Below are 27,488 nucleotides of genomic sequence, written 5' to 3'. Positions count from 1 at the left end.
GTTGTCATGTATTATTCTTGTATTTGTTCCGTAATCGAGCTGCCAAGTCCAGTGTTTCCCAGACTATGTTCCGTTGAACCCAAGCGTTCTGCGAGGCATGAATATAGGTGTTCTACGAACTACTGGAATAATTAACTAGTAGACAATCACATGAATGAACTTCTCTAAAAATAATCAAAGTGTTCCACTTAATGCTCAAAATGTGCGAAGTGTTCTGTTAATGAAAAAAGTTTGGGAAACACTGAAACATTCAAGCATGACTATGAAGTCTATTAATAGTAACCAAACTTTCTAGAGTTCATATAAAAAGGGACGTAACTAACTTTTTTTTTCCTACTGTAAATAAGTGATAGATTATTTATCTACTAGAATTTAATTACTATTACTAAACAAAAATGAACTATTTCATTGGAAGAGTTTCCATGTGTTAATTCCATTCTTTTATAGTTAAAGAAATAGAACTAGATCTAAATAAATGATTTGATTTTCTTTGAGACGTTTTATTGCAAGCCGAGTGAAAACGCATGGGCATGATGTTTTGAGTCATTTCTTGACGTCATAAATAACTATATTTAGTTTGGTTGACCCACGTGACCAAACACTAACTAAACTAAGATGGCTGCGTTAATATCTGTTCCGCTAAAAAAGACTTACGAAGTCGATTTAGTAAAGCCTCTTAGAACTTTTATTCAGAACACATTTACACAGGCTAATTCAGATGACTATAATCAGGCTCTTAGTGAGTTTAATAAACTCAGAAATACTATGATTACCAAATCTGTGGATAAGCATGAATCAGCCTTGGAAGTTTTGTACAGGTAAAGAAAGTCTAAAAAGTTAGGAAAAAGTGAAAAGGCCAAAACATTGAAAATGAAACTAAAAAAGGATTATCTAGATCGACTTCTAAATAAATACAAGATTCTAGATCTTCTTGTTTGAAGTAACATCTGTATTAATACTATTATATTATTTATATAAATATAAGATAATATTAAATATCTAGAATCTATTCTAGACTATCTCTAGACTGTACTCATTACATTTATGATTACTCTCATTACTGACATTACTGGACTGATCTCTTTAAGCAAAAACACTATTACAACTGATACAGCTCAATCTAAATAAGTTTTGAACAATGGCGTAATGGTGTGAGTTTTGATTGATTGAATACCAAAGCCCAAAGCAAAGGCATATATATTATTATTATCTCGTGGAGTGGTATTGGCCTAGATTTTTATATCTAAATTTAGATTTGTTTAGAGCTCTAATAATAATTAATTGGGAACAATCATTATAAAATAAATTTATTCATTGTATCAGTGTATATTACAGATCTAGAATCTAAACCTAGATATATTCTACTAACAGTTAAATTTTATGTCTTGATAGAAAGATAGCACCACAAAATTATATTTGTGTGTCTATTAGGTTTTATATTATTGTTTAAACTATACACAAGTGTAATTAAACAGAATGGCTGCATGGTAATGTGGTATAACATACATATTATATGCCCTTCATACTCTCAATGTGAGGGTTCACTATCTGCTTCCATCCTCTTCTGTTGTACAGGAGATTTAGGCTAGGATGTAATAATCATCATTTCTATAGGAATGTAAATTTTTAAAAGTGGCAATACAATGCTTGGCTACCAACTCGAGTTCAAATCCAGACTTGCACTAAGTTGCGTTTGCAGTATCACAACAGTAATTAAACCATAGTGCACTCATGCTATGAAAGATTCGCTATACAAAAGCATTTAAAAAAAATACAAGTCAAACCTCATTGATTTTGATGTTAAGATCACAACTTGCACACATACCTGTCTGTAGCTTAATTAACTCTGGCAGGCTTCATTTGTTCAACTGGCTATAATTTACCCAGTTACACCTAGATAAAATGGTGTGTAAATGATGAAAAGAAACCTGCTTGTGCATTATCAGTTTTAATACATTTTTTTCCTGCTTAAGACAATTATATTTATTTTGACATTCCAGATATTATGATCAGCTGGTTGCCATTGAAAACAAACTGCCCATTGCAGAAAATCAGGTTAGAAAAATGATTATTTTGTATTTCTTTACATAGAAAAATAAAAAGCACCTCAATTTTTAAAGTACAGTAACTTGGTCTTAAAGCATTTAATTATCAAACTTAAATCTATGGTTATATGATATATATTAGTATGTATTATATATTATATCTTTTTATGTATTTTATTGAGCAGCATTACAAGCTGTTTACATTTTTCTAAAGTAAATGAAGTTCATTCAAAATACTAAATTTGTTGATTTTTCTAGAAATAATTTTAATCTTAGTACTAAAAAAAACAACAACCCCCAAATAACAATAGAAATATAGATATCTAAATTATATGTATTTGTTTTGTTTTAGATACGTGTTCAGTTTAAATGGAGAGATGCATTTGATGAAGGTTCCTTCTTGTCTGGCAAAAGAACTCTAGGTAATAAAGAATTTGATTTTCATGTCCAGAATTATTTTAAAAACTTGATCTGTGTGCGCCCCCCCCCCCCCCCCCCATGATAAAAAGTGTGTGCTTTTGTTTTTCTTTTTTAATTTCAAATGCATCAGTTTTCTGTTTATAAAACAGTCTCTTATAAAAGGCTTACTTAATGTCATTTACCTACAGCCATTGCATCTGCTGCTTACGAGAAAGTATGTTTGCTGTTCAACATTGCTTCACTACAGTCCCAGATAGCTGCTGCCCAGAATCAAGAAAATAACGATGGCTTAAAGTTGACAGTGAAACTGTTTCAGGTAGTTGATTGCATCTTAGATTTTTAGTTAGATTCAATATAGCTTTTGGAAACCTTTAAAAGATAGAACTATATCCAGGAAAGCTGTAGAAATAACCCATACTAAAGATACAATCAGTTGCAGCTTTTTAGTTTTTAATTAAGTGATTAAAACAGATAAATAAAATAAAATTGCAATGTGTGAGTAACTAAATGAAAATAACAAAAAAAAAATACTTTAAAAAAATAAAGCTTATATTAAGCATAGTTGTATCAATTAGTTTAGATCAGCCTTGTAATTAAATTTGTAATAGATCCTATATTAACAATAAAAAGCATTTATAAAAAAAAAAGGGAATGACCTGAATTTCAAGTCATGCTTCTCAAGCCAACACTTATGAAAATAGAATTGTTTCTATTATCTTGTATTCATGTTTGTGTTCACTAAGACTCGTCGATGACCTATAAAGGGGACTAATTCAGCTTATACCACTTCTTCAGTCAAATACAATATCTTTCCCTTGTTCGAGATACCAAACAACATAATTTTAATTAATTACCAATAGCTTATTAACTAATCGGTTATTTTAAAAAATTTATTCTTGTGTTTTCAGATAAAAAAAAATAATTGTGCAAATTTTCAGCTTAATCCCAAATTGGGTGTGGGAGAAATAACGTGTAGAAACTTTTTACCAGACAGACAGAGTGAATTGATATAAGCTTTGTAAAAGGTTACATAGCCTGATCTCTATTGTACCTGGTGGTGGAAAAAAAAGGTTGTTAACTTATGAACACACCAATGAGCAGAAAGTAAAAAAAATAATCACAACCAAATTAAACAGCTTGTGAAGACTACTGTTATAACTTTCCAGCTGAATTAAAAGCAATAATAATTGCATTACAGGCATTAGAAAACAATTATAATAATAGCAATGTCTTTCATTCTGAAGATTTAGCATAATAATTTTTGTTTGTGACCCTAATATCCTTTTTATATTAAAGCAAGCTTGCGGAATTTATGGACACTTGAAAGATATAGTTCTGTCTCATGTACAACAAGATCCTACACCAGATTTAAATCCTGACACACTGAGTGCTCTGAGTTCTCTAATGCTTGCACAAGCTCAAGAGGCTATTTATAGAAAGGCAACTCAAGGTAAGGTTATTAAAAGACTAAATGTATGAGTAATGAGTGGATTAAAATAATAATATTAAAAAAAAAGACTAAATGTATGAGTAATGAGTGGATTAAAGTAATAATATTAAAAAAAAGACTAAATGTATGAGTAATGAGTGGATTAAAATAATAATATTAAAAAAAAGACTAAATGTATGAGTAATGAGTGGATTAAAGTAATAATATTAAAAAAAATTATTCATGTAGGAAATAAAATATATGCTGAAAATCTCCTTGGCATTTTTTCATAAGAAATTTATGGAAAAAATAATTTTTAGGATCTTTGCTTTTTTGCAGAATTTCTTCAAAATTTATTCAGTAGAAGTATTTTTAATTATAAAATGAGATGCTGTAGCCTACTCAGAATTGTAAACAACTCACAATAGGTTGTTTGCTTTCATTTGCATTGTATCCCAGCACTGCTTGACTTAGTACAGTGGCTAAAGTGAGAGATTTTTTACTAGTACAGTGGCGAAAGTGACAGATTTTTTACTTTCTTGTTCTATTATTCACTTTCACTTATCCCTTAGTGTGTTGGACTGTTGAGGCACCACGCATTATCTGTTGACCTTCTTTTTCCATTTCTGTTGTCTTTTGCCTTGGTTAGAATCTCTTTCAATGACTGGCCCATCCATTCTTTGATTTTAACTTCATCTGCCCTATAGATTGCAAGGTCTGAAAGGGGAACTTTTACCAAGTCATTCTGGGGTCCAATTGCAGTATTAATCCTGTTTTTAATCTCTTCGTTTGGGATGTGGTCTTAGTATGTGATACCTAGGATCTGTCTGTAGTATTTCAATTCCATTGCTAGGATCCTTCTCTCTAGTTGTTATTATTGTATTTTGTCTACTGTACGTATGTACAGTATAGTACTTAGGAAGAAGGCAGTCAAGATTTTCATTGAGTATTTTTGGGACTTTGTTATTTTGTAGTGACAGTACCAACAGTGGAGGAATTCTCTTTCTTAATGCATTAAATGTTCTGGATCACACACACACTCATTATCAACTCATTGATGGTTGGACCTCACCTGTGCTCTACTTGTACTTGTTCTTTGATGTTATCTCCGCTTTAGCCTAGCCAACACTCTACACAAGACACAGTGAAATGGTTCCCAACACTAATTAAATAAAAAAGATAGTTATTATAGAAAGATAATCTTAAAAGTTTCACTAAAATTATTTTTTTTAACTTTTCTACAGACAAAATGAAGGAAGCCATGATAGCTAAATTAGCTTATCAGACATCAGAGCTGTATTCTGATGCTATGAAATTGATGCAGTTAGGATCCATCAGAGACTTATGGCCAAAGGTAATTTATCATAAAACAACTGGGATCAATAAATGTTACATTTTTTTTTGTTTCTGAAATGCATAGAATGAATGCGATTACCTGAACATAAAGGGTTCTGTTAATTATTCTGTGCACTCCTGTTATGAAGTGTGGTGTGAAATATATTTGTAATACCTTTGAACTAGTCATAATATTGTTTCCCTGCTTCCATAGGATTGGTTGCCCACTGTTGTTATGAAGCAAGCAGGATTCCATGCCATGGCTGAGTTTTATCAAAGCATTGTAGCACAACAGACCAAGAGTTATGGTGAAGAGATTGCCAGACTGCAGGTAAGCCAACAAAACATGGTTTTTGTCTTAGGATCTTTTTTTTTTTTAATAATTTAAATTCTACCCCAAAAATTTTAATTAACCTAAATCTGTTTCAAGTTCTTATATTTCATATTTTTAAAATACAAATTGTAATAAAAAACAAAAACAATAAAAAATAAAAAAAGATGCCTCAATTCAACCACTTTCATGTGTGATTGTATGATCTTGAAATCCTTCATATATATCCCAAGATCACTTACATTATATACTTTTTAGCTAACACTTATCTAAAGCTTGGAAAAAAATTGTCTAGAATCTAAACTGTGTAGATATAAGCAGTTTGAAATAACGTAGTATACAATTTTAAACAATTTCAGCAAGAACATAGAATTAATACTTGTTTAATAATCGAATCTGTTCAAATTGGATATTTTATTTAAAAAAAACAATACACAAAGACAAAAAAAAATTACTATACACTATTATGTTTTCAAATTATATAAACCTGTTCATTTTATTTTATCTACACAGCATGCACAGGAATTGTTAGCAGCTTCTCAGAACAGAGGTGGTGCCACTTTCAATTTCAAAGCAGAGCAAGCAAAAATCCAGAGAGCATTAGATACAGCCACCAAAGACAATAACTTCATATATCATGATAAAATACCAGACTTGAAAACACTGCAGCCTATTGGCAAGGCTGTGGTGGCCAAAGCTGCCCCAGTGGCACAGCCTATGAGTACAAAATTCACTGGTAAGTTAATGATGGCTCAAACTTTAAACACTAGAAAATGCTAGATGAATTCCAATCACAAATGGTGATGAATTTGTTGATACTTTTTATACATCTTGTGTAACATTGTTGGAATGTATAAATAACTTTGGTTTAGTTTGCTGTTGTCTTATGTTGTAGTCTAGTCATATCTACCATTAGGTTATTTCCGAGTTGTTGTTTTATATTCAAATTCTCAGTATTGTATTACAGTCCAGATAGTTTTTGGTTAAATTTTAAAATCTAATCTTCCTTAGTGCGTCTCTTAACACTAATTTGTTTTTGTAGATGCAAATGTTTTCATCTGATAAAAGTAAGAAATTAGAGAAATTAAAAATAAAAATGGCTTATGATGGATATATGTGGCCTTACTTAAACAATCACTTATTTTGAATTCCTGATATCCTTGAAAATCTCAACTCTTATGAGTTTTTTTTTTTTTTTTTGTTTTTTTTTCAAATCTAAGTCATTATTTACTTGTGATTTTTTTCTTACATGAAGTCTTGAAGTGCAAGTTTTCCTGTTTCAGATCTATTTGAGAAAATTGTACCACTTCCTGTCCATGAGGCTCTGACAGCCTTTGAGAACCGCAAGTCACAGATAGTCAGCATGGAAGTTGGTAGGCTTAGGAATGCTACAGAGATGATGAACAGGTTAGTGAAGATTGGAGACTGAAGATAATGATTTTTTTTTCCTTAATTTAAAAATGAATATCATTCAAAACAAAGAAATGTCATCAGTTATGGATTTAGTGAACTGTAATAAGTTTATAGTGAATGATTTAGTGGTTGAAAGTTGCACAGACAATCACAAGTAATTGAAAGTAATTCAAATTTAGAAAAAGTCTTTGACTTTTGCTGAAAGTGATCGTTTCCCTTGATTTCAGTGTTCTAGCATCTTTGAACTTGCCTGCTGCTCTTGAAGACTTGTCTGGGGAGAGAGTTCCTCAATCAGTTTTGGAGAAGGCTCAACAGATTCAAGAACTGGGAGGTCTGACCAAGCTAGACAAACTCATGAGTGATTTACCAGAGTTACTCACAAGGAACAGAGAAATTCTCGATGAGGTACTAAACAGATCATATTAAACATTAAACCAGATATTTCTAACTTGTGTTTCATGGCCTGGTTGAGACCTAGAGGCAATACAGTAATGTCTTATCATCTAACTGAACCCATGAGCATAATTTTCTGAGAAAATCTTATCACTGTTATAATCACTTTATGATCGTCATTAGGCTTTAAATGCATTAAATAAAGAGAACTATCATACTTTCCACAAAGAATTTCATCATTACTGAAGTTTTGTTATAGACCAAAATTTGCTTCCTAAGCTGAAAATAGTAAAAAAATGTTTTTCAGATAGTCAAAATTTTAGGCTTTCTCTTTAGTCTAAATTGTAGGCTTTCTCTTTCAAATCCCTAAAATTTCAATGAATATTGTTTTCTTATGTCTTTATCAAGACAAAGCATTTTTTTTTATGTATTGACATCACACAGCAATTTGCTTTATGCAACGACACTTCAGTTAAAGAAGACTACTGATGTTTATCATCAGCCCTAAAACAATCATGTAAATAAACTAATTTTGAAATTTTAGAAAATTTAAATTTTGCAACTTATTAAGCTTCTTTATTTCATTTTAAGGCTCTTTTATTTTGTTTCATTAATTTATAACTGATGAGTTGAATGTTTTTATTAGAGTATCAAAGCGTTAGATGATGAAGAGAGGTCTGATGTACAGCTTCGGGAACAGTTCAAGGAGAGGTGGACCAGGACGCCCTCTGCTTCACTGACCAAGCCTATGAGAGATGAAGCCATGAAGTACAAAAATATACTGGACACTGCCATCCAAGCTGACCACATAGTTAAAAATAAATATGACACACACAAGAATGCTATTGCCCTGTTATCTAAACCAAAGGTTAGTTTCTCATTGTCTTATGGAAATACTTTTTTTTTTAGTGTTAGTGAAAAATACTAACATAGCTCATGTCATTTTGTTGTTTTGATAGGCTGAACTAGAAACTGCATTGCCTGCTGCAAGTGCTGCAGGGTCTCTTCAGAACAGTGCAGTGGTCAAAAAGTTAAGGGATCTTATAGAACAGGTAAATTGTGTATTGAAAAATGTTATTTTACTTAGTGTTTGTATTCAGTAATTTTTTGTTTTTAGATTTTTGTTAGCATATTTTGTATATAGAGAATTGGGAGGACAAGGTTCCCACTCTAGCTATTGTCCAGGTTTTCATTTCATTTGCTTGGCAAGATGAACAATAGTCATTCTACAACTGAGTGTAGTCATCATACTCCAAAGCACCTTGCTGTTAATTTCATATTATTTTTTAAAAAAAGTTCCACTTTCAGACCTTGTGGTCTATAGGATAGATGATGTAAAGATCATCTGTTTCTGTGGCCTATGGTTAACGAGGGTGTCATGTGGTCAGCACAACGACCAACCGCCTTTACTTTTTCCCAATTAATGTCAGATACCCATTAGAGCTGGGTGGACTCAGAGGGGCCCAAAGATCCTGAAATTAAAAATCCCACTCTTCACCAGGATTCAAACCCCAGTTAGGAAGCCAAGAGCTTTACCGCTCAGCCGCCATGCCTCTTCCTATTATTTAGCATTGCACAAAAAAAAAAAAACAGTAATAAAATAAATGATTCACATCATAGCTTGACCATGTCTTGTTTCCCAGGTAAATACTATCAAAGCAGAAAGAGATGTGATTGAAGTGGAGGTGAAAGATGCTAAATGTGACATGAGTAAGTCAAGTTTTCCCTAAATGCTCTGTACTTATCAGTTTAGACATTAATTTGTATTCTCTTTTTAGTTCTGAGCAAAATAGTTTTTATTTGAGTACAAGTGACGGGTATATTTTGAGAAAGATTTTGACCATTACCAATTGATACTAATATGTTCAGTTTCTTAAATAATCTCAAGGTGACATTAGAAGCTTTGGCAGAGATATACCATTAGGTTTTATTAGCAGTTTTGCCACCTTCCCACATCTTTGAACATTTGATTCCATTTCATAAAAAGAATTCCAGTTAATATTTATGAGATTTAAAATGAAGAAATTAAAGACAATTTTAATTAAGTATAAATTATGTAGGTCAAATTTGCATTAAATTGTCAGCAGCAAACAGCAGTAAAGTAACCTTTGGAGCAAAGTAGAATCAGGAAGTTTTTTTTTTTAATCTTATTACCAAATTTAAACTTTGAACATTTGGCTCAGCATCTAAGATCTCTACTGACTGACCATATAATCACATTTAGTTAATAAAATATTCATTAAAAAATATTTACAGTAACACACTTTTGTTGGAGTTTATTTAAAAAAAAAAAATAGGTAAATAAATAGTGTAAAACAGTCATTATCAAAGTCAGTGTGCCACATTAACACTAAGACTTGGTGCATACAACCACTACCATAGTTCACTCTGCCACTTTTCATTATGGTGAACTATAAACAAAAATGTATACATTATTTTAGTATACAAAGACATTTCATCTTTCCCTAATTAAAAATACCAAAAAATTGTGTTGAAATGGGTATCATACATTTTTTTTATTTGGCTAATACAAATAAAATCAGTGGTGAAGCTTTTGTAGTCTCGATAAAAGCTTGAGGAAAAAAAACAGCACACTCTCAAGATATAATACACAGTTGTTTTTTATATCATTATGGAAGCTTGGCTGAGTGACTTAGAACACCAGTCTCTTTTTTAACATGCATTCAAATCTTTTGGCTGCCTTAATATTTTTACTAACTTTAAAAAAACAACAACATAGCTTTTGTATTGTGGATCTTTCAACCAACTTCTTTTGTGGGGAGATGTTGGGTCTTTTAGGAGTAGATTTTTGTGCTACCTTTAGGTGCTCAACAAACACAACTCAGCTCTTTATCAAATCCTAATTTTAAAAATTCCTGCTCAACATGGGGATTACAAGGCAAGCCCCTTTGTTAGGTAGTCAAGCAGGTTATGCCATTCAGACACTGGACAAGACAGACAGACAGACAAGTTTTTTAAAAATTGTGTAATTTAAAGTGCCATAAACCTTACCTTGTAGGTAGTAAATTTTTTGCTGCCCTTGCCTCCGAGGGCATGATCAATGAAGAGGCCATTTCTCAGGCAGAGTTGGATAGAATCTACTCACCATTGAGGGAGCAGGTGTCTGACAGTATACACAGGCAGGAGATGGTTCTAGCACAAATACAGGTTAGATTTTGAGCCACTTGGTCAGATAGAAATTGTGTAAGTTAAAGTAAGGTTAATTTTGGAGGACACATGTAAACTGAAAATTTATAATCATTTTTTTCAATAGTTATTTAACAGTTAAAGTAAAAAAAACTTTTTTATCATTACCCATTTTGAAGAGCTTGCTAAGTAGATCTATATATATATATATTTCAGAATGCCAACACAGAGTTTTGTAATGCTAAAACATCCAACCAAAATGCTGCCCAGAGAGAGACACTTTTAAAAGACCTTGCAGCTGGTTTTGACAGTTTCATGGAGTTAAAATCAAACATCGAGGAAGGAACCAAGGTTAGTACATCCATCTGTTGTCTTGATACAAAATTTGGATTTCATTCATTGGACAATCCCAAAAATGTTTTTCTATATTTTTCAATTATTGACCATTATTTCAACTGTTTAACAAAGAATTTTGTATTAGTGATGTTTAAATTGATATATTATTAATTAAATACACAAATAAATTATAGACATTTAATTAAAAATAATGTTATTAGTTTGGTGCTATACACGTGTCATCTCTAGTGACATACAGTGATTATTTATAAACATCAGATAATTTACTTTTTCTTATATAATGATCTGTTTTGTTGCTAGACAATATCATCTTTCATTTTAGCATTTCTTTAGTTCCTTTGCTCCGATAGATTGAAATAAACAAGATACACTTATCTCCTTTTTATGATTGTTATTTATTGTTATTTAAAAAATTTTCACTATTAGTAACATCTTTTGGTTTAACCACAGTTCTACAACGACCTGACCCCATTGCTTGTCAGGTTGCAGACTAAAATCAATGACTTCTGCTTTGCACGCAAGACAGAGAAAGATGAACTGATGGCTGACCTCCAGAAGGCAATAGTGAACACGCCTTCACAGGCCCCGCCAATAACCCCACGCTATCAGGGAGGTCCCCCGCAAGGTCAGTACACTAGCTGTAAACCACCATTTGATTTTGTTATTTGTGTTGTGCCATGTTAGACCCTCATAGCATTTCTTTTTGTTATTAGTAACATTTTAAAATTCTCAGATTTCTATTTCCATTGCTGAATATATTTGCTCAATAACCAAATTTGATAATGAATTTAGTATGAAATGAATTGGTTGATCAACTTTTTTTATTTGGTCTTTGAAATTTTTATTTGTTCCATCAAGAAATATATGAAGGAATTTTATGCTCTGAAAAAAAATAGAGGAGAAGGAGCTTATAATTGATAGGACATTAGCTACACATCTTATAGGACATTAGCTACACATCTTAACGTCTGAGTTCTTTTTTTGTATTAGTATTGTTAGAAGACTAGAAGGAAAATTGTAGTTTTATTTTAAAACAAAAGAAGCTAATTTTTGTAAAAGCATCCCAGCAAAACTGTTTTATAAGATTATTTTTTTTTATAGACTTTTTATTTTCTTCACCCATTTATATATTGAAAGTAAAATGAAATGCCATTTTGGCAGTTTTATTTATGTTTGGGATTGGCTGACAATCAGGTTATAAAACATTTCTGCTCAGTACATGTTGAACATGCTCATATAATTAGACAAATTGTGTGTGTGTGTGGAGATGTTAGCTTGTTTGAAACTGTTCTTTTACTGTTGTGTGTGTGTGTAAATATTGTTATTAATGGTGTAAGCTTTGGGCTGCGCTGTATCAAAAAAAAAACTTGTGCTTTTAAATGTCAGCATGTCTTGACCTTCTACATGACATATAGACTTGACCAGATGGCACCATTGTACAGAACACAGTCTAGTGTATTTGCACTCTTAAATTCTTCCCATTATTTCACAATGTATTTACTGGTATATCAAAGTTGTAGTGCAGCTGTTTTCTTGACAGTCTGTTGGCTGGGGAAAAAAAAAGTTAAACTCAGCTGCCATTAACTCCCATTTATTATTTGAATGCTCACATCCATTTCTTCTCTATGAATATAGTTTGTATGTCCAGTAAAACTTTTATTTTAGGAAGTCCTATCATGTTGGAAATAGAAGCAGTATGCAAAACTCCCCCCCCCCCCCCCCCCCCCCCAAAAAAAAAAATTAAGGTTCCTTATCTATGCCAGTTTATTATTATTATTATCCTTAAACCAAGTTCAATGCAATATTGTTATATCAAAGTTAAATCTGCAGTAGAATTATCATTAAATATACTTTTACTTTTTTTTTTACTAAATTTTACATAGAATTTAACCAAATAGCTATACAAGTTGATCAATTCTGTTTTCTCTCTTATTATTTGCTAGACCATTTTTTGTTTTGATGAAGTTTCTTTTTTTTTAACATTTCTATTTTGTTGTGCTTAGAGATGTTCTGTTGTTTCTTTCTATTGTTTTATTTGTATTTTTGATAGACTTGAGTGATAACATTTTTTTTCATATTCATTTGTCTTCTGAAATATTTAACTAATGATATCATAGATAGTTTCATTAATTTCTCACTCCATTTTATGCTGATGCCCCTCATACTTTCAACAGATAACAATTCTAATGCCCCTCCGATCCCAGCCCCACGAAATGCGCCAGCTCGTCCTCCCCCACCACGTCCTCCCCCACCAGAAGTGCCGACATCAACACCAGCAGCAGCAGGAGGCTCCGCACCCTCAGGGGCCACAAGCACACCAAATCCTCCTGGTAATGGTTCGATAGTAGCTTCATAAACCATTTTTCTCATGATAACCCTTGTTGTTATTTATGTTGTTGCATGCTCCTTATGTTGGACTTGACCCTTTTTTTTTTTCTTATTTTAACCTTTAACCCTCTGAATTTTTCTCTCTTTAAGCTAATATTGAATCAAAATTGTTTCTTAATTTTATTAAATGCTTATAAATTCTTACATCTCAGTTTGTGAATGAATATTTATTTATTTTTCATCTAATTTTCTAATCTAATTTTTCATCTAATTTAATCCATGCTTTTTATACTAATACTTCTTTTACAAATAAAACAAAAATGCCATCAAGGTGCCAGCACATTTTAAATTGACAAATATGATTAATGATGTCAAATCTTAACTATTTCACTCTGTAATTATTTTTCATGTTCTGGTGGAGTTAGTGCACTACCATTTTATAATTACTTCAATAACTGTTATCAGAATATGTTATTTTGTATAGAATGAGCTTCTGTTTATAAAACACAATTTAATGTTTTTAAAATCAAACATTAATGTAATTTGGATGATGATTAAAACTTACTAACAATGGACAAGTCCTTGGATCTTGATCTAGATTAGACATTGGTAATGTTTTATGATAAAACACTTAAAATGAAAATCTTGAGCTAATTATTCATGTCACTTCCATTTAAAAAAATTGGAAACTGATAAGAAAGAGGATGATCTTACTAGCTCTTGCTCTAGTCTATATCTAGGAAATATATTAGGGATATGATCCAAATTAATTAAAAAAAAATGGATTATGTTTATGTATATTTTCACAATTTTCACAGCTCATTATCCCATGTCCTCTTGCGATCCCCCCCCCCCCCCTCTCCGAACTGTAATCTAAAGAGAGTACAGACAACTTAATCTGTAATGTTTTTAAAAAAAAATCATTCTTGGGACAAACATGTTCAAAGAACAAAAATCCTAATGATTTGCTAAAGGCTTAAGATTAAATTTTAAGCAATTAAAAACGTTTTGGGAGGAAAGAAAACGAAACAAACAACTTATAAAGCATGGACAATAATATGTTTGATTTTATTGAAATGACAGGTGCAAATTGAAGATGGTATTGACAGTTAGGAGAGAAAGTATTAAGTCCATTTGATAAATTTTATATTTTAATATTTTCAAACAAATGTTCACTTTATATTTATTATATATTTTACAAAATTCAATCATATATTTTCAAAAATTCTATTTTGTTCAAAAACATTTTTTTTTTTTACACAAATCAAATATATTTTATAGCAGTATTCATTTTTAAATATTATATGCCTAAATAACCATAAAAACATAAATATACTCACAAAAAGTGAGTTTTTAATGCCAGGAGATTAACACACTTTTTATGGGTGAGACAAGTACCATCTCCCAAAGAACATGAAACTAAAAATATGTCTGAATTGATCTCTTTCATCACTGCAATTTCATTTCTTGATTCTATTTGCATCTTTGAATAACTTTTTTCCATGTCATAATTATAATTGTTCATGGTATAACATTTATTTTAACATGAGCCTAGGCCTAACTTAAGTTTACTTTGTACTTCCACTGTACTAAAGAGCAGTGGTGCCTGGAACTGTAGCAGGACTCTGTAGGTAGCTAAATGTGAGGCTTTCATGATGCACAAGTTTTACTCCTTGTAGTTTTGTTTTCTTGACATAATGCACCCTTTCTTATGGGTCTCACTCTGGTCTGGCCTTTCTGAATATGCACCTGACTGGTTAAGTGGTTGCCATACCATTATTTAGTCACAAAATCAAGTTATTTTCTGTTGGGCCTCAACCTATCAACTGTTATGGCACAAACCATCATCCTGATGTCAGATTTTCTTACATCATTTCATTGATTTTTAGTCTGCTGTTCTTCTTAAACATCTCTCAAGAAAATTTAATGTTTCCATTTTCTGTTCTTGGTTTGTGTCTTAAGAGTCAATGAATATTGAGCTAAAAGTAAAGTTCATGAAATTATAACCTCTTTCAAATGCTGAAAAAAGGCCATTTCTTTTTTATCTATCATTTATAATTTTACATAGATTTCCTATTTCATGATTCCAAATTTTGAATTACAATTCCATACCTATTAGCCATTCATTTATAAGTTTTGTAACCTAGTCATCTGTATAGGTTATGCATAGAAATGTTAGTTGTTTGGTAATTCATACAAAGTAAACTGAACTGACTTATTATTATAGAATCTCCAGATGTCTCTTTAAATAGTTACATTAAAAGATTTACCTGAAATATCTTCATATCTGAATGATAGCTTAGTCTATTTTTCTAAATTTCTTACATTTCAACTTAAGAAGGGCATTTTGTTTATTACATGCTCTAGTCATTTTAAGGTGACAGCCTAAATCACTGTTTGTATTTGTATCAAATATTTCTGTTTGAAATATTCCCATGACCTTGTGTTTATTTCATCAGCCACATCTTCTGCTCCTTCACTTCCTTATCCAGTAAATCCAAATCAACCAGGAATGACTCAAAACCCTTTTGGTAAGTAAAAAAAATAATAATCCAGCAATTATAAATAACAACAAAACAAAGTAGCTCAGAATATTAAATCAGTTGTTAGCTCTTTCCGGATGCTTATACAATATACTGTGGAAACGAATAATTTGAATTTGCATAAGTTAAAGTTCTGCTTAATTTCTCATGCCCAGTAACAAGTCAGCAGTCAATCCTTCAAAATGTTACTGTTACTTGATTGATTTCTAGCATCCCATTCTATACCTGTATACTTATACAATATACTGTGGAGACATATCATTTAAACTTGCATAAGTTAAAATTCTGCTTAATTTTTCATGCCCTTTAACAAGTCAGCAGTCTGTCCTTCAAAATGCTACTGTTACTTGATTGATTTCTAGCATTCCATTCTATACCTGTGTGCATGGCGTATGGAATGTTGATAATGTATAGGTGCTAAGTCTGGGTAGGTCTACATAGTGAGTGACATAGACTGGCTGACAGAAACTTCTCCCATCCTTCTCTATCTCATACACCAGACAAACAAGCTGTTTAGAATTTACATACACCAGACAAAGAAGCTGTTTAGAATTTACATACACCAGACAAAGAAGCTGTTTAGAATTTACATACACCTGACAAACAAGCTATTTAGAATTTACATACACCAGACAAAGAAGCTGTTTAGAATTTACATACACCAGACAAAGAAGCTATTTAGAATTTACACACACCAGACAAACAAGCTATTTAGAATTTACATACACCAGACAAAGAAGCTGTTTAGAATTTACATACACCAGACAAAGAAGCTGTTTAGAACTTGGAAAAAAAACTATGTTGCAAGTTTTAAATATCTTTAATTTCTTGAAGTTGAAATTTTTTAAAGTGAAAATACAAAACTCTTACAATGGAAATGTCTGTGCTGCAAGATGTTCACATAAAAAGAAAACTTGCTGAGAAACACATTGTTAGTGATTCTGAAATACTGTGAGCAAACATACAATTTTCAATTACCCTCACATGGTTGTGAAGTTTTTTTTAGGATTTCTATATTATTCATTTATTTGCATTGTTCCAGTGTAATCTGATCTCTTTCAATTTGAAGTCTCTCCTGATTTTCTAGATCTTTGAATTAATAGATTCCACTAGCAACTTAAGTTTGTTTTATTTTTTGTTTAAAAAATGACATGATGGCTAGCTTTTGTAGAGATTTATAGGTCAGAAAAGATTTGATATAGCATCAATGTGAACCAAGGGCTTCACATTTTTTTTAAAGCTGGAATCATTTTTTTTTAATATCATTATGATTTTATGCTTCTTCTTTTGTGTTCTAGAAAGGAAATAACTTTTAGTATTCACAGTTCATACACAATTTTATCTTGTAATATCTTTCTCCCTCACCCCTTAATAAAAAAAAATTACTATCCTGGGGCATTGCTTTAGAAGTAGTTTTTTGTAATGAATGAAATAGCGATTATGAACAGAAACCCTTGAATATCTCACTGCTGCGGCGGCAGTTGTTGATCTTACAACAACATGTAGCAATAATCACTACAGCATTGGCCCATCACTCAATGAAATATTGTACAAGTCTACCTATGTTGGCTTTAAGTATTGAATTTGCACTTCCTGGGATATCTTATCATTGATCTCTTTGGCATTCTGACCTGTTACGAAAAGAAATGTATAGAGATAATCAAAGAGAAACTTTTGATAGCTGTTGAAAGCTTCAATCCAAGTCAAGTAATCTCCATTGTAATATACTTATAGAAATAGTTGAAAAGACAGCATGGCTTAACATTAGCTACAGAAGCCAGAAGAGATGTATTTTAACAATAATAATATGTAGCCTATAAATTTACTGCTGTCAACGGTAGTAGCTATCTGAATTAATTTTGTCTTGCTATTAGAAAAAAAAATAATTTCAAGGTACCATAAAATCCTGGCATTTAATAACAGCAAGAAAAAAAAATATAGAAGAAATTAATAGTTAAATTCTGGGCTAATTAGTCTTATCATTGACATATTCTAATAACTTGCACATATTTTTACTTTTATTTTTTTAACAGGACAACCTGGCAACTTCCCAGGTGGCAACTGGCAGGCTCCATACCCACCCCAACCAGGTCAAGGATATCCAATGCCTCAGATGCCTGCAGGGTACAACCCTTATAACCCATACATGGGTTACCCTGCCCAGAATGCCTATCCTCAGCAAGGACAGAATCCACCAGGCTATGCCCCTCCATATGGGCAGCCATATCCTTATCCACAGCAGCAGCCCCCTCAGGCAGGATACCCATATCCAGGTTATCCTGGGCAACAATACCGTTGAGCACAGAAGAAGACAATCGTGATGCTAGCCGTTTGTGAATGTATTCGTCAGCCATGTCAAATTTAGAGCTTGTCCAATTTTAACACTATTATATAGATATTGTTATTCCCAGTATAAATACTAGAAGTGAATTTGAATTAGGCTTGTCAGATAAATCAGCTCTCTGTAGTAGGTCTTCACTCTTTTATGTTCTCAATAGTATCAAATGTCTGTCTGACTTGCAGGTGTCTTTTGGAACAGAATAATGAAATACATATATTTTTTAAAATATTATTTTGTAATGAAAAGAAATCTGGTTATGAAAGCTGTTCTAATGTCAGTGTAAGACAAAAGTTCTTATCAATTATTGTTTCATGTGGATTGTTGTTGTAAATCTCTGTAAAAAATACAATTATTTATATGATTTAATACATTTTATGATAAACCAATTTAACTTTTTTTTTGCAAGTATGCAAAACCTATAAATAAATATGAATTTGTTCAATAGTAAACACGAATGCTGATTTATTGAGGTTATGAAATAATATTGCCTTTGTCTTTTCAAAAGAAATTTAGCTTATATAATTGTTCTCATTAACAGGACAGTGAGTAATTATTTTAACCATTCCATATTTGTTTTTTTTTATAAGACTGCTTGTAGGGATAAAATAATAGTTGAACCAGAGAAGTAACCTAATAATTGTCTTCTGGCATGTTTGTAAAAATAGAAATATTATCACCTCTGTTAGACATTTGATGCTGGAATATACATTACTTAATGCAATGAATTCACATCTTGATGTTTTATTATATTTATAAGACAAATGTTACCAGTGCTGCACAATTTTTAATAAAATGAAAAGTACAGGAAAAAAAGTCACGCTCACCCACATACAATTGACTTTATTGAGAATAGGAATTAATAGCCAGCAGTCTAAAATGCAAGAGAAGATACAGATACAATATACATGTTGAAAGTCTAGTAGACAGCCTGATTAAGTGGTGTTACATCAGTGTGCATATTGTGTGTGAGGAAATATTTTTGTATAAAATGGATAATTTTTTTTTAAAGGGAAACTCCGATGGTTTTGACAATTTTTGATATAATATGTGTTTTGATTTACAGATAATGAATATATTCTTCTTTTTTTTTATTTGCAATAATAACTTAGTAATTGGTGTTTTTCTGACGTAATTTTCCTGCGCATCCAAAACAGTCAGACTTTCACCGGGTTTCTATGTGATGTCACAAAGGTGTTTTAATCTATTGACTTATTGTATAACAGGAGACCATACAGCAAAGTTTACATTCTCGTAAAAGAAATATATTTTCGTCTATGCAGTTAGATCTAGGATCTTGTAAGCAAAGAAAAAATGCGTATTAAAAGTAGATTTATATGTTGACTAATCACGGCAGTGTGTATTTTCTCGCCAGACCACTCAACACACAACAAACACTATCGCTTGGTTTTCTTGTCATGACTGACTACACGTAGTCTCGACTAGCCTTACACTGACCAGCTTGTTCGAATCATTCAGACACACGATCTATTTACTTCTTGGGATAGGGAGAGGCTTAGATGAAAATGTTACTTTTTTTTCACCTAATGCTTTTGGATCTATCTATACATGTTTATATATATAACTGTATCATATCTCTGGACTAGGCCGTCACTAAGCCTAACAGCTACTGTAAGAATGAAGCGATACGATTGGTTAAATCAAGTTTCTCTTTCAGTAATGTTTAGGGAAGTGACGTATGAAATAACTTAAAATAAAATCTCAAGGAATCCCGTTTTTTTTTTAGATGTCAAGAGTTTACTGACTAATTTATTCAATATAAAATTTTCTAAGCATTTAAATAAAAAATTATATAATGTTTACTATTACAACTTTTTACGCAGAATTTAAATATGTCAATAACTCAAATTTGAAAAACTATCGGAGTTTCCCTTTAACAAACAAACAAAATAGTAGCTTATCTTCATTATGAGCAGATTTTAATTTTGCTGCATTTTTGTTTAAAATAATTTAAAAAAAAACAACAAGAAGTTACAATAAATGAATTGAAATGTCTGGAATATCTTTGTTGAATCTATTGAGTAGACCCAACTGTTACCAATGTGATATGGTTTTCTCAGGCTGTTAAGTCATGATCCATCTTGAATCTATAAAAATACCATTTTAAAATGAAAACGGTGACAGATGTGAAGCACATTGAATCTTAAAGTTGACCTAATGGATGAGAAACATTTTGAATGTTTATTTAGTATTTGTGAAACAGTTTTTTATATTTTATAGGAATTACACTGACAATTTAATCTATATTAGTCTCTTGTAATGCATTATGACGCAATACATTTTATTTGTTCTTGTTTCTTATGTTTTTTTTTTGTTTTTGCGATAACAAAAAGCTTTAGTTTTATAATTCTGTGCAATGAAAAAATTCATTTCATGCATTAGTCTATTCATGACAGTAGACCTATTCTACTTTCATACAGTGCTTAGATTAAAATACATTAATTGTATGACAAAACTAAGGTGTTTTAAATGCAGTAGACATTAGAAGTTTATTTGTACACCTAAACATTTCATATTTAAACCTAATTGCATGCATTTCTTTACGTTGGCATTCCTTTATTCATTCATTATATGATTTATTTTTTGGTGTGCTTATTCAACATTTTATTGAATTGCAGACATCTTTAGTTTATTATACAGATTCCACTTAAAATCAAATTTTGGTCAATTTTATAAGTCTAAAAATTAGTTTGTAATTTTTTTTTTTGTGCACTGAAGAATATTTGTGTATGCTTTATTTCTGTGAGAGTTTTTTGTTTGCTACAATTGAGTAGAGAAACCTAACACGATAAAAGGATGGGAACGCCAAAATGGTGGACTGGATTGTGAACTTGTTTCTTTTTTTTTTTTTTAATAACTTTTATCAATAGAAAAACACACTTAAAATTTATTATCAACTTCACCAAATAATTTCACCTAGGTATTAAAAAAAAAAGTACTAATCAAATATTTGAATGACCTTACCTTGTTTTTAAAAATCAGAAAATGTTATGTGCAACAGTTTGCCTGACATTGTGACATGTACTTCTTTCTTAAAATGTTGAGATTGAATCTTTAGTTAATTATCTTGTGGAAATGAATTGCTTTTTTTTTGCCTTCATTTTATACAATCAGAATGAGACTAAACCTTTAATAAATATGTTTTACAAATTATTTTCTGGTTTTCATTATATATTGACAGATCAAGTACCACATTCTTAATATGAAGTCTTTACTTTGTAAATCTCATCATGACATTTCAGAACTGTTTTTAATTTGTGCAGATACTCCACATTATGTACCAACGAATAAACCTCTGGACAAGATAAAACTTGTTGGTGGCCCTTCAAGGTCCACTGTTTAGTAAGCACTACAGGTCAAAAGGGACACATGGTGGCTGAGCAGTAAAAGCGATTGGCTACCGAACCGGAGTTCGAATCAAGACTGGTATTTTTAATTTCGGGATCTTCGGGCGCCTCTGAGTCTACCCAGCTCTAATGGGTACCTGACATTAGTTGGGAAAAGTAAAGGCGGTTGGTCGTTGTGCTGGCTACATGACACCCTTGTTAACTGTAGGCCACAGAATCAGATGATTTTTGCATCATCTGCCCTAGACCACAAGGTCGGAAAGGGGAACTTTACTTTCTTTTTTACAGGTCAAAAGGCAAGTTTTTAGACATTTTTAGCAACAAACATGGAATTGACACAAGATTTCATTACCATTAGCCTTTTTTTTTTTTTAACAGATGACTAAATATGTCATCAATAGTGCCCTTTTATAATAGTAATGGTGAATGTAAAGAACTTTATCAGAGGTATAGGAAATCTTCAGGTGTGAATACCATAAACTCCAGTCACTTCATCCCCAGTCATTTCATCCTCTGGTCCAACAAATAATAATTGTAAAAAGTATGAAATTAACCATATTTCAGATATTTATTTTCATTTACATGGCAAAAAGTGTGACACATTAAATAAAAATGAAATTTAATGCTATCAAAAAATATAAAAATTTAACATCCATAGATATAGAGCTAATGTAAAAATTGATTTTGCATGTTAATTGAAATCAACAAGATTCCTTTTGATAGTAGGTACAGAAGATGATCCATTGATTGATATTGCTGTACATCGTTTGTTTTTTTTGGCCAGTGTTGCATATTTTTCCTTGGATGTTCTTTAGTACCACAATGTATAACTATAACGTTATAACAGGGATAAAAAACAACTTAGGCCATATGAATCAGTTACAGAGGATGGTTGAATCCAGCATTTATTATAAGAAATAAACCATTATATCAGGCTTTGAAATGGCATGCCCATATTCAAGAAAAAACATTTGACAAAAAAAGATGGCCTTCAGGAGATAAGTTATCATCAGCATGATCATAAGTAATGTAATCGTACTTCTATGTCTCAAAAAGATTTTCAATACTTCCACCACACCTAGGCCTTTGATCATTAATAACATCATGCAATGTGCACAGGATAATATTGACATCCCTACATCAAACAGAAACAATATATCTACTTTATAAATTATATCTACTTTTCTACATATATTAGTTCATTTCTCAGCAAGTATGAAGAATGGAGGGGAAAACTATAAACACTACAACATGTTAAACATTTCAAAAAGCATTATTACTAAAAAATATTTATATATTAGATGAAATAAGTGCTTAAAGTCAAAGCCTGAACAGCACAATTACATTATGACTAAAAAAATATTTAATTGGGGATGAAGTGCTCAAAGATGAAATGAATGGTCACAGAATTAACAAATAATAAAACTTATATAATGTATCAATGTTACCAAAAAAAAAATTGCATTTTCTTAAGTGGCACATCCCACTCATAACTTTTCTATTTCCTTTTAAGAGTTGTTTTTAAAATGGTGCATTTGTACGAAAAAGAAAAAAAGTTTGCAACCTAAGACCAAAAATAGTCATTGTATCTACTTTTATTGTCAGAGACCTAAACAAAAATGATAACAGATTTTTCCCTTGGGGGGCACTAAAGAAAATAATGAAGAAAAAAAATTAATTCTGTGAACTTGAAAATACTTTCTGTTACAACTGATACACAATAAAATATCTGCATCACTTTTAGTAAAATTAAGTTATGTTTAAATGTTGCTTAAAAACATGTTTGAAAAACAAGAAATACATGTTAAAATTCATTCTTATCACAGTCATTTGACAATGACAAAAACAATTTCTCAATCATCATGTCAACTTTGAAACAGTATTTTATACAACTAGCCCACAAAATGATTAACCTAAACAGAGTCTGAAAAAATGATAACTCTTTAAAGTCGCAGACTCAAAGAAAAGCCTTATTATTATTATGTAAACTTCCAGACATGTAAGAGCATTAGAATGCAAAGTACAAGTAAGGTAAGAACTCCAATGAGCTCATGGAATGGACTGACACATTAAATAAATAGATGTTTTTGCAATAGATCCAAAAATTTATTAACATTTTAATTTCCATTATTGGTCTTTGTGTGTCATACAACTGGGAAAAACTCTATACTACTTTCATTCACAACCTTTTGACCTTTTAACAATTGGAAATGATAACAATTTTGAGCGTTTATGTCCTCCCATAACTTGATGCTCAGTTTATCCCCAATGTTGGATTCATGAATGTACGACACCGAAAAGTTTTTGATATTTCTGAACAAATGATTGGCGTCTTTCAAACTTTTTTTTCTCAGTTCGTACTGAATGTAAGACTCGTAGAAGTATTTAATGTAATTGGACCAATTGACATGTAAGTAGGGATCTACATCACTGGCTGGAACCTCAAGATGAATCTTTTGAATCGTTTCTCCTGAAGGTGGTTCTGGGTGCACTAATTTCAGGGGCTCTTTATTGTTCAAACCAAGGGAATACTTTTGAGTCCACCATTCTGGTGGCGGGGCAGGTTTTCTTGTGTTGATGTTCACAAAAACAGACTGAGTTTGGTTTTCGCAGATTGGATTCTTCATGCCTTCGATGCTCATGACTGTTGTTAGTTTGAAGCTTGTGTTCCCTACGTAGTCTAAAGTTACATCCTGCACGAGTGGTCCTTTGGTGACAGACAGGTCGTACAGGTCAGGGGAAACTGCTGTTGATGTGGAGACAATAAAGATGAAATAGTTTTTATAAAGTTCTTGGGCATTTAGAAAATTGGCAGAGAAGCTTGCGCCTCTGGCACACTCAACCATTTTGATTAAGCTCCATGGAGTGATGCATGCTGTAAAATATTACAATGAAACAAGATGTCAAAAACAAGCCAGAGTAATTCAAAGTTTTTTAATAAAAAGAAATTACACAAAAATGCAAACTAAAAATATTTTTTCCTAAATTGTTGGAACTTATTATTTTATTATATTACTGTGTTTTTTTTTTTCTCTAAATTACTCAAATCCAAGAAAGTATTTTTTTTTTCCCCAATGGTTTAAATCTTCACCATCTATAACTTAGAAGCTAATACAAAATTTTGCTTAGGACATCAAGAATTTCTCATTTTAAATTATTGACCTTTAATTTTTTAATAGAAGGAATTAGAGAGGCACACAATTACTAGTGATATCCATAATATATTAGCTGATGTTAGTTTGGTGGCAATTTTTTTTTATTGCAGCATTTGCTCTACTAGAAAAAAAAAGGTTTATATCAGTTAAATTCATAGGCCATGTTGAGGTATTTAGGCACATGCATTTTTCCTAAAACTGTTCCTTTTATATTCAAATAATAATAAATAAAACAATAAATTTATTCATCTTATAAAAATCTATACAACTCATTAAAGCAGAGAACTGGAGAACCATTGTCACAACCATGAAAACAAAAAACAAAGTATTCAGCAATATCCGTGGGAAGCGTGGTCGAGAGGCTAAATACGCTTGAACTTGGCTTGGCTACCTATGAAGGGGGCTCAAGGTTCGACACCCGACTCGAGCAAAGTTGTGTTTACTGAGTGCCTAAAGGCAGCACGGAAAACCTACTCCCAGATACCCCCTCTCCCCCCCCCCCCCCCCTCCAAACTGGTTTACATTACAAGACAAATCCTTACATGGAAACCCCAAGAAAAGACGAAGTGGGCATGGACCAGGAATGGCATCGCAATTTGGAAACAGATGACAAGCAAATGGGCAAAAATTAGGGACAGATGCAGGGACCACATTCCACAGGCAGAGGTAAGATGATGATAAATCTATTTATAATATAAATCTAATGATAAAGAGATTTGTAACTTGACTAGACAAGACTGACAATGATAAGATGATATATATGCATATAATGTTTTTATTTCGATCCATTATTTTCTTACTTTTACCTCTAGGATTGAAGGCTTCATAAGGAAAGCCACCAGGTATGAAAACTCTAGTTTTATTTGGAGATAAAACTGTTTGTTTACAATTGATCTGTTGGATAATCCTGGAAAAGAAAAATTAAAAATATACAATCATGTATAAGATAAATTCTGATCACATCACTAAGTATGATATTGTGATATATATTGAATATTTAATTTTCTTTTCATCTTCTGCACCTGTCTTCAACAAGGGTTTCTTTTTTGGGTCCCAAATGTGTGTCCCGCTGATTTTGTGAGAGCTATCTGTCTCTTTCAGAGGCCACACGCTGCCAGCTACTCTCCTCTATGCCAGTTAAAGATATGGCACCTGAGTTGATCTTGAAAGCGCTTGCGGGGGGGGGGGGGGGGGGGGGGGCACCTCTGTTACGCTGTCCTCCTTTAAGCTTGCCAGAAAAGATCGCCTTGGCATGCGGTCATCCCTCATGCAGGATAATTTTAAGTATCTAGCTCAGCACAGCTGTTAAAAGATAATTAATATTTCTATACTGTCCACGCTGGCCTCCAGCAGAACATGGTTATTTGTAATGTAGTCTTGCTAATGTATGCCTATAATATGCAGATTTGTTGGAACTGTTCAAGGAGCTGTTGATGCCTTGCAGGGAGCAGAACCTGGACTTGTATGCTGCTGTCATTTATCTTGTAATCTTGGTCCAACACTCTTTGCCATGTTCTTTGGAGCAATGCCCAATAAAACTTGTACGAGGACATCTACATCAAGTTCAGCAACGATGACAGCATATTGAACATAAGGCGCTTGCTTTCCCATACTATAATTTATTAGAGATGATTGCTACTGAGCTGCTCTATGCAGATATAACTGCACCCTTCTAGCAAACAGAGAGCAGGAGCTTCAAACTGCCACCATGATCAATGAGTTAGCTATATAAGGCTGCTGCCTTGTTTGGTAGTCTATCAACCTCAAAAATAGCAGAGGTCATGCCTCAAAATTCCCCAATCGCATTTCCATAATATAATATATGTATTGTTACCACTTTATTTATATACCTACATGCTGGCAGCACAGTCTAAACGATGTGTCACTGTCAAGAATGGAATGGGTTGCCTGAGCTAGCCAGGAAAACCAGTGACTTGGCAGAATTTAAGTCATTGGTTAATATGCATGACTAAATGCATGACGCGTAGGACATAATTATCTTCTTTTTTGAAGTAACGTCTGTATTATATAAGATAAGATAAGAGAACAGTCTCGCTTAAGGCCAACAGGTCTCTAGATGTAGATCTATATATATTATATGTAATTAGGCCTACTAAAATAGATTTAACTAGATCTATACATATTATAATCTTTAATTTTATCCCATAGTAATTAGTATATATATGTTAAATCTATTTAAGCTTTTAAAGCCTTTTAAGGTCTATCTAGATCTAGATCTTTGATGTTCTAGATCTAGATTATAGATCTATTAGTAATATTACTATGATCAAGAATCATCTATAATAATTATATATAATAGGCCTATATATATAGATCTATATATTAATATATCTATAGTAAATATAGATCTATGATCTATCATTCTAGACTCTATGTGTACCTTGAAAAGTTTGTTCCAAGCCTAGTTACAACTGAAGTCATCTTGTCTTCTAGATAGAATTAACTATTAATTATTAACAATTTTGAATTTAGCTACTCTTACTTTTTAGCTAGAGTCTAGATCTAGAACTCTGATCAAGTCGCTATGAATATTAAAATGAATGTAACTTTAAACTTATCATTATGTAAGTAGATATAGACCATTTGATGTAGGCCTAATTGGACCAATAAACTTTGTATCGTATCAGTATGACTATATAGGTATGACAAGATTTAGATCTCTAGATCTAGATCTAGATATCGAGAATTCTATGTCTATATTATTATTATCATTTCAGCAAATAAACGTAGATCTAGTCGTAAAAAAACATAAGTTGACAGCATAAAAACAAAAAAACTCTCTTTAAAAAAGTTATTCAAAGTTCAATCATATAGATAAGGGCCATGATAAGTGCACGAAGGGAGATTTATATTTATAACAACATG

At 31.8% G+C, this 27,488-nt stretch overlaps 2 protein-coding genes across 5 annotated transcripts; one reads left to right on the top strand and one right to left on the bottom strand.

The window, feature by feature from the left end:
- The first annotated feature begins 443 nt into the window (after positions 1-443).
- On the top strand, positions 444-21,253 carry LOC106067781 (programmed cell death 6-interacting protein-like). 2 transcript variants are annotated; one of them, XM_056003527.1, is made up of 19 exons: positions 446-818; positions 2,001-2,055; positions 2,398-2,467; positions 2,654-2,781; positions 3,762-3,915; positions 5,139-5,248; positions 5,444-5,560; positions 6,074-6,296; positions 6,844-6,967; positions 7,201-7,378; positions 8,013-8,234; positions 8,326-8,418; positions 9,010-9,076; positions 10,386-10,534; positions 10,730-10,864; positions 11,321-11,495; positions 13,045-13,200; positions 15,658-15,729; positions 17,775-21,253. In XM_056003527.1, exons 1-19 carry the CDS (start codon positions 616-618, stop codon positions 18,038-18,040), a joined length of 2,697 nt encoding a protein of 898 aa, XP_055859502.1. In that variant the 5' UTR covers positions 446-615; the 3' UTR covers positions 18,041-21,253. The 2 variants fall into 2 exon arrangements, with proteins under 2 accessions (XP_055859503.1, XP_055859502.1); XM_056003528.1 differs by lacking the exon at positions 13,045-13,200 and having other exon boundaries at positions 444-818.
- On the bottom strand, positions 20,924-27,488 carry LOC106067782 (uncharacterized). 3 transcript variants are annotated; one of them, XM_013227050.2, is made up of 3 exons: positions 27,004-27,488; positions 25,409-25,509; positions 20,924-24,322 (listed from the first exon to the last, which is right to left on the bottom strand). In XM_013227050.2, exons 1-3 carry the CDS (start codon positions 27,042-27,044, stop codon positions 23,592-23,594), a joined length of 873 nt encoding a protein of 290 aa, XP_013082504.2. In that variant the 5' UTR covers positions 27,045-27,488; the 3' UTR covers positions 20,924-23,591. The 3 variants fall into 3 exon arrangements, with proteins under 3 accessions (XP_013082504.2, XP_055859505.1, XP_055859504.1); XM_056003530.1 differs by having other exon boundaries at positions 27,106-27,487; XM_056003529.1 differs by lacking the exon at positions 27,004-27,488 and adding an exon at positions 26,457-26,574.

Source organism: Biomphalaria glabrata, chromosome 11 (genome assembly GCF_947242115.1).
Source record: "Biomphalaria glabrata chromosome 11, xgBioGlab47.1, whole genome shotgun sequence".
NCBI classification, from domain to species: Eukaryota; Metazoa; Mollusca; class Gastropoda; family Planorbidae; genus Biomphalaria; species Biomphalaria glabrata.
Note: the sequence above shows the minus strand (reverse complement) of the source record. Positions and strands in the feature narration are given on the sequence as shown.

Bases quoted from the DNA above. Each gene is read 5' to 3' on its own strand.
- LOC106067781 (XM_056003527.1), top strand. From the start codon at position 616: ATGGCTGCGTTAATATCTGTTCCGCTAAAAAAGACTTACGAAGTCGAT. The intron at 5,561-6,073 runs GTAAGCCAACAA...TTATCTACACAG, and splicing joins AAGAGATTGCCAGACTGCAG to CATGCACAGGAATTGTTAGC. The intron at 13,201-15,657 runs GTAATGGTTCGA...TTATTTCATCAG, and splicing joins AAGCACACCAAATCCTCCTG to CCACATCTTCTGCTCCTTCA.
- LOC106067782 (XM_013227050.2), bottom strand. From the start codon at position 27,044: ATGACTTCAGTTGTAACTAGGCTTGGAACAAACTTTTCAAG. The intron at 25,510-27,003 runs GTACACATAGAG...TTTCTTTTCCAG, and splicing joins CTTGGAACAAACTTTTCAAG to GATTATCCAACAGATCAATT. The intron at 24,323-25,408 runs GTAAAAGTAAGA...AATATTTTACAG, and splicing joins TGAAGCCTTCAATCCTAGAG to CATGCATCACTCCATGGAGC.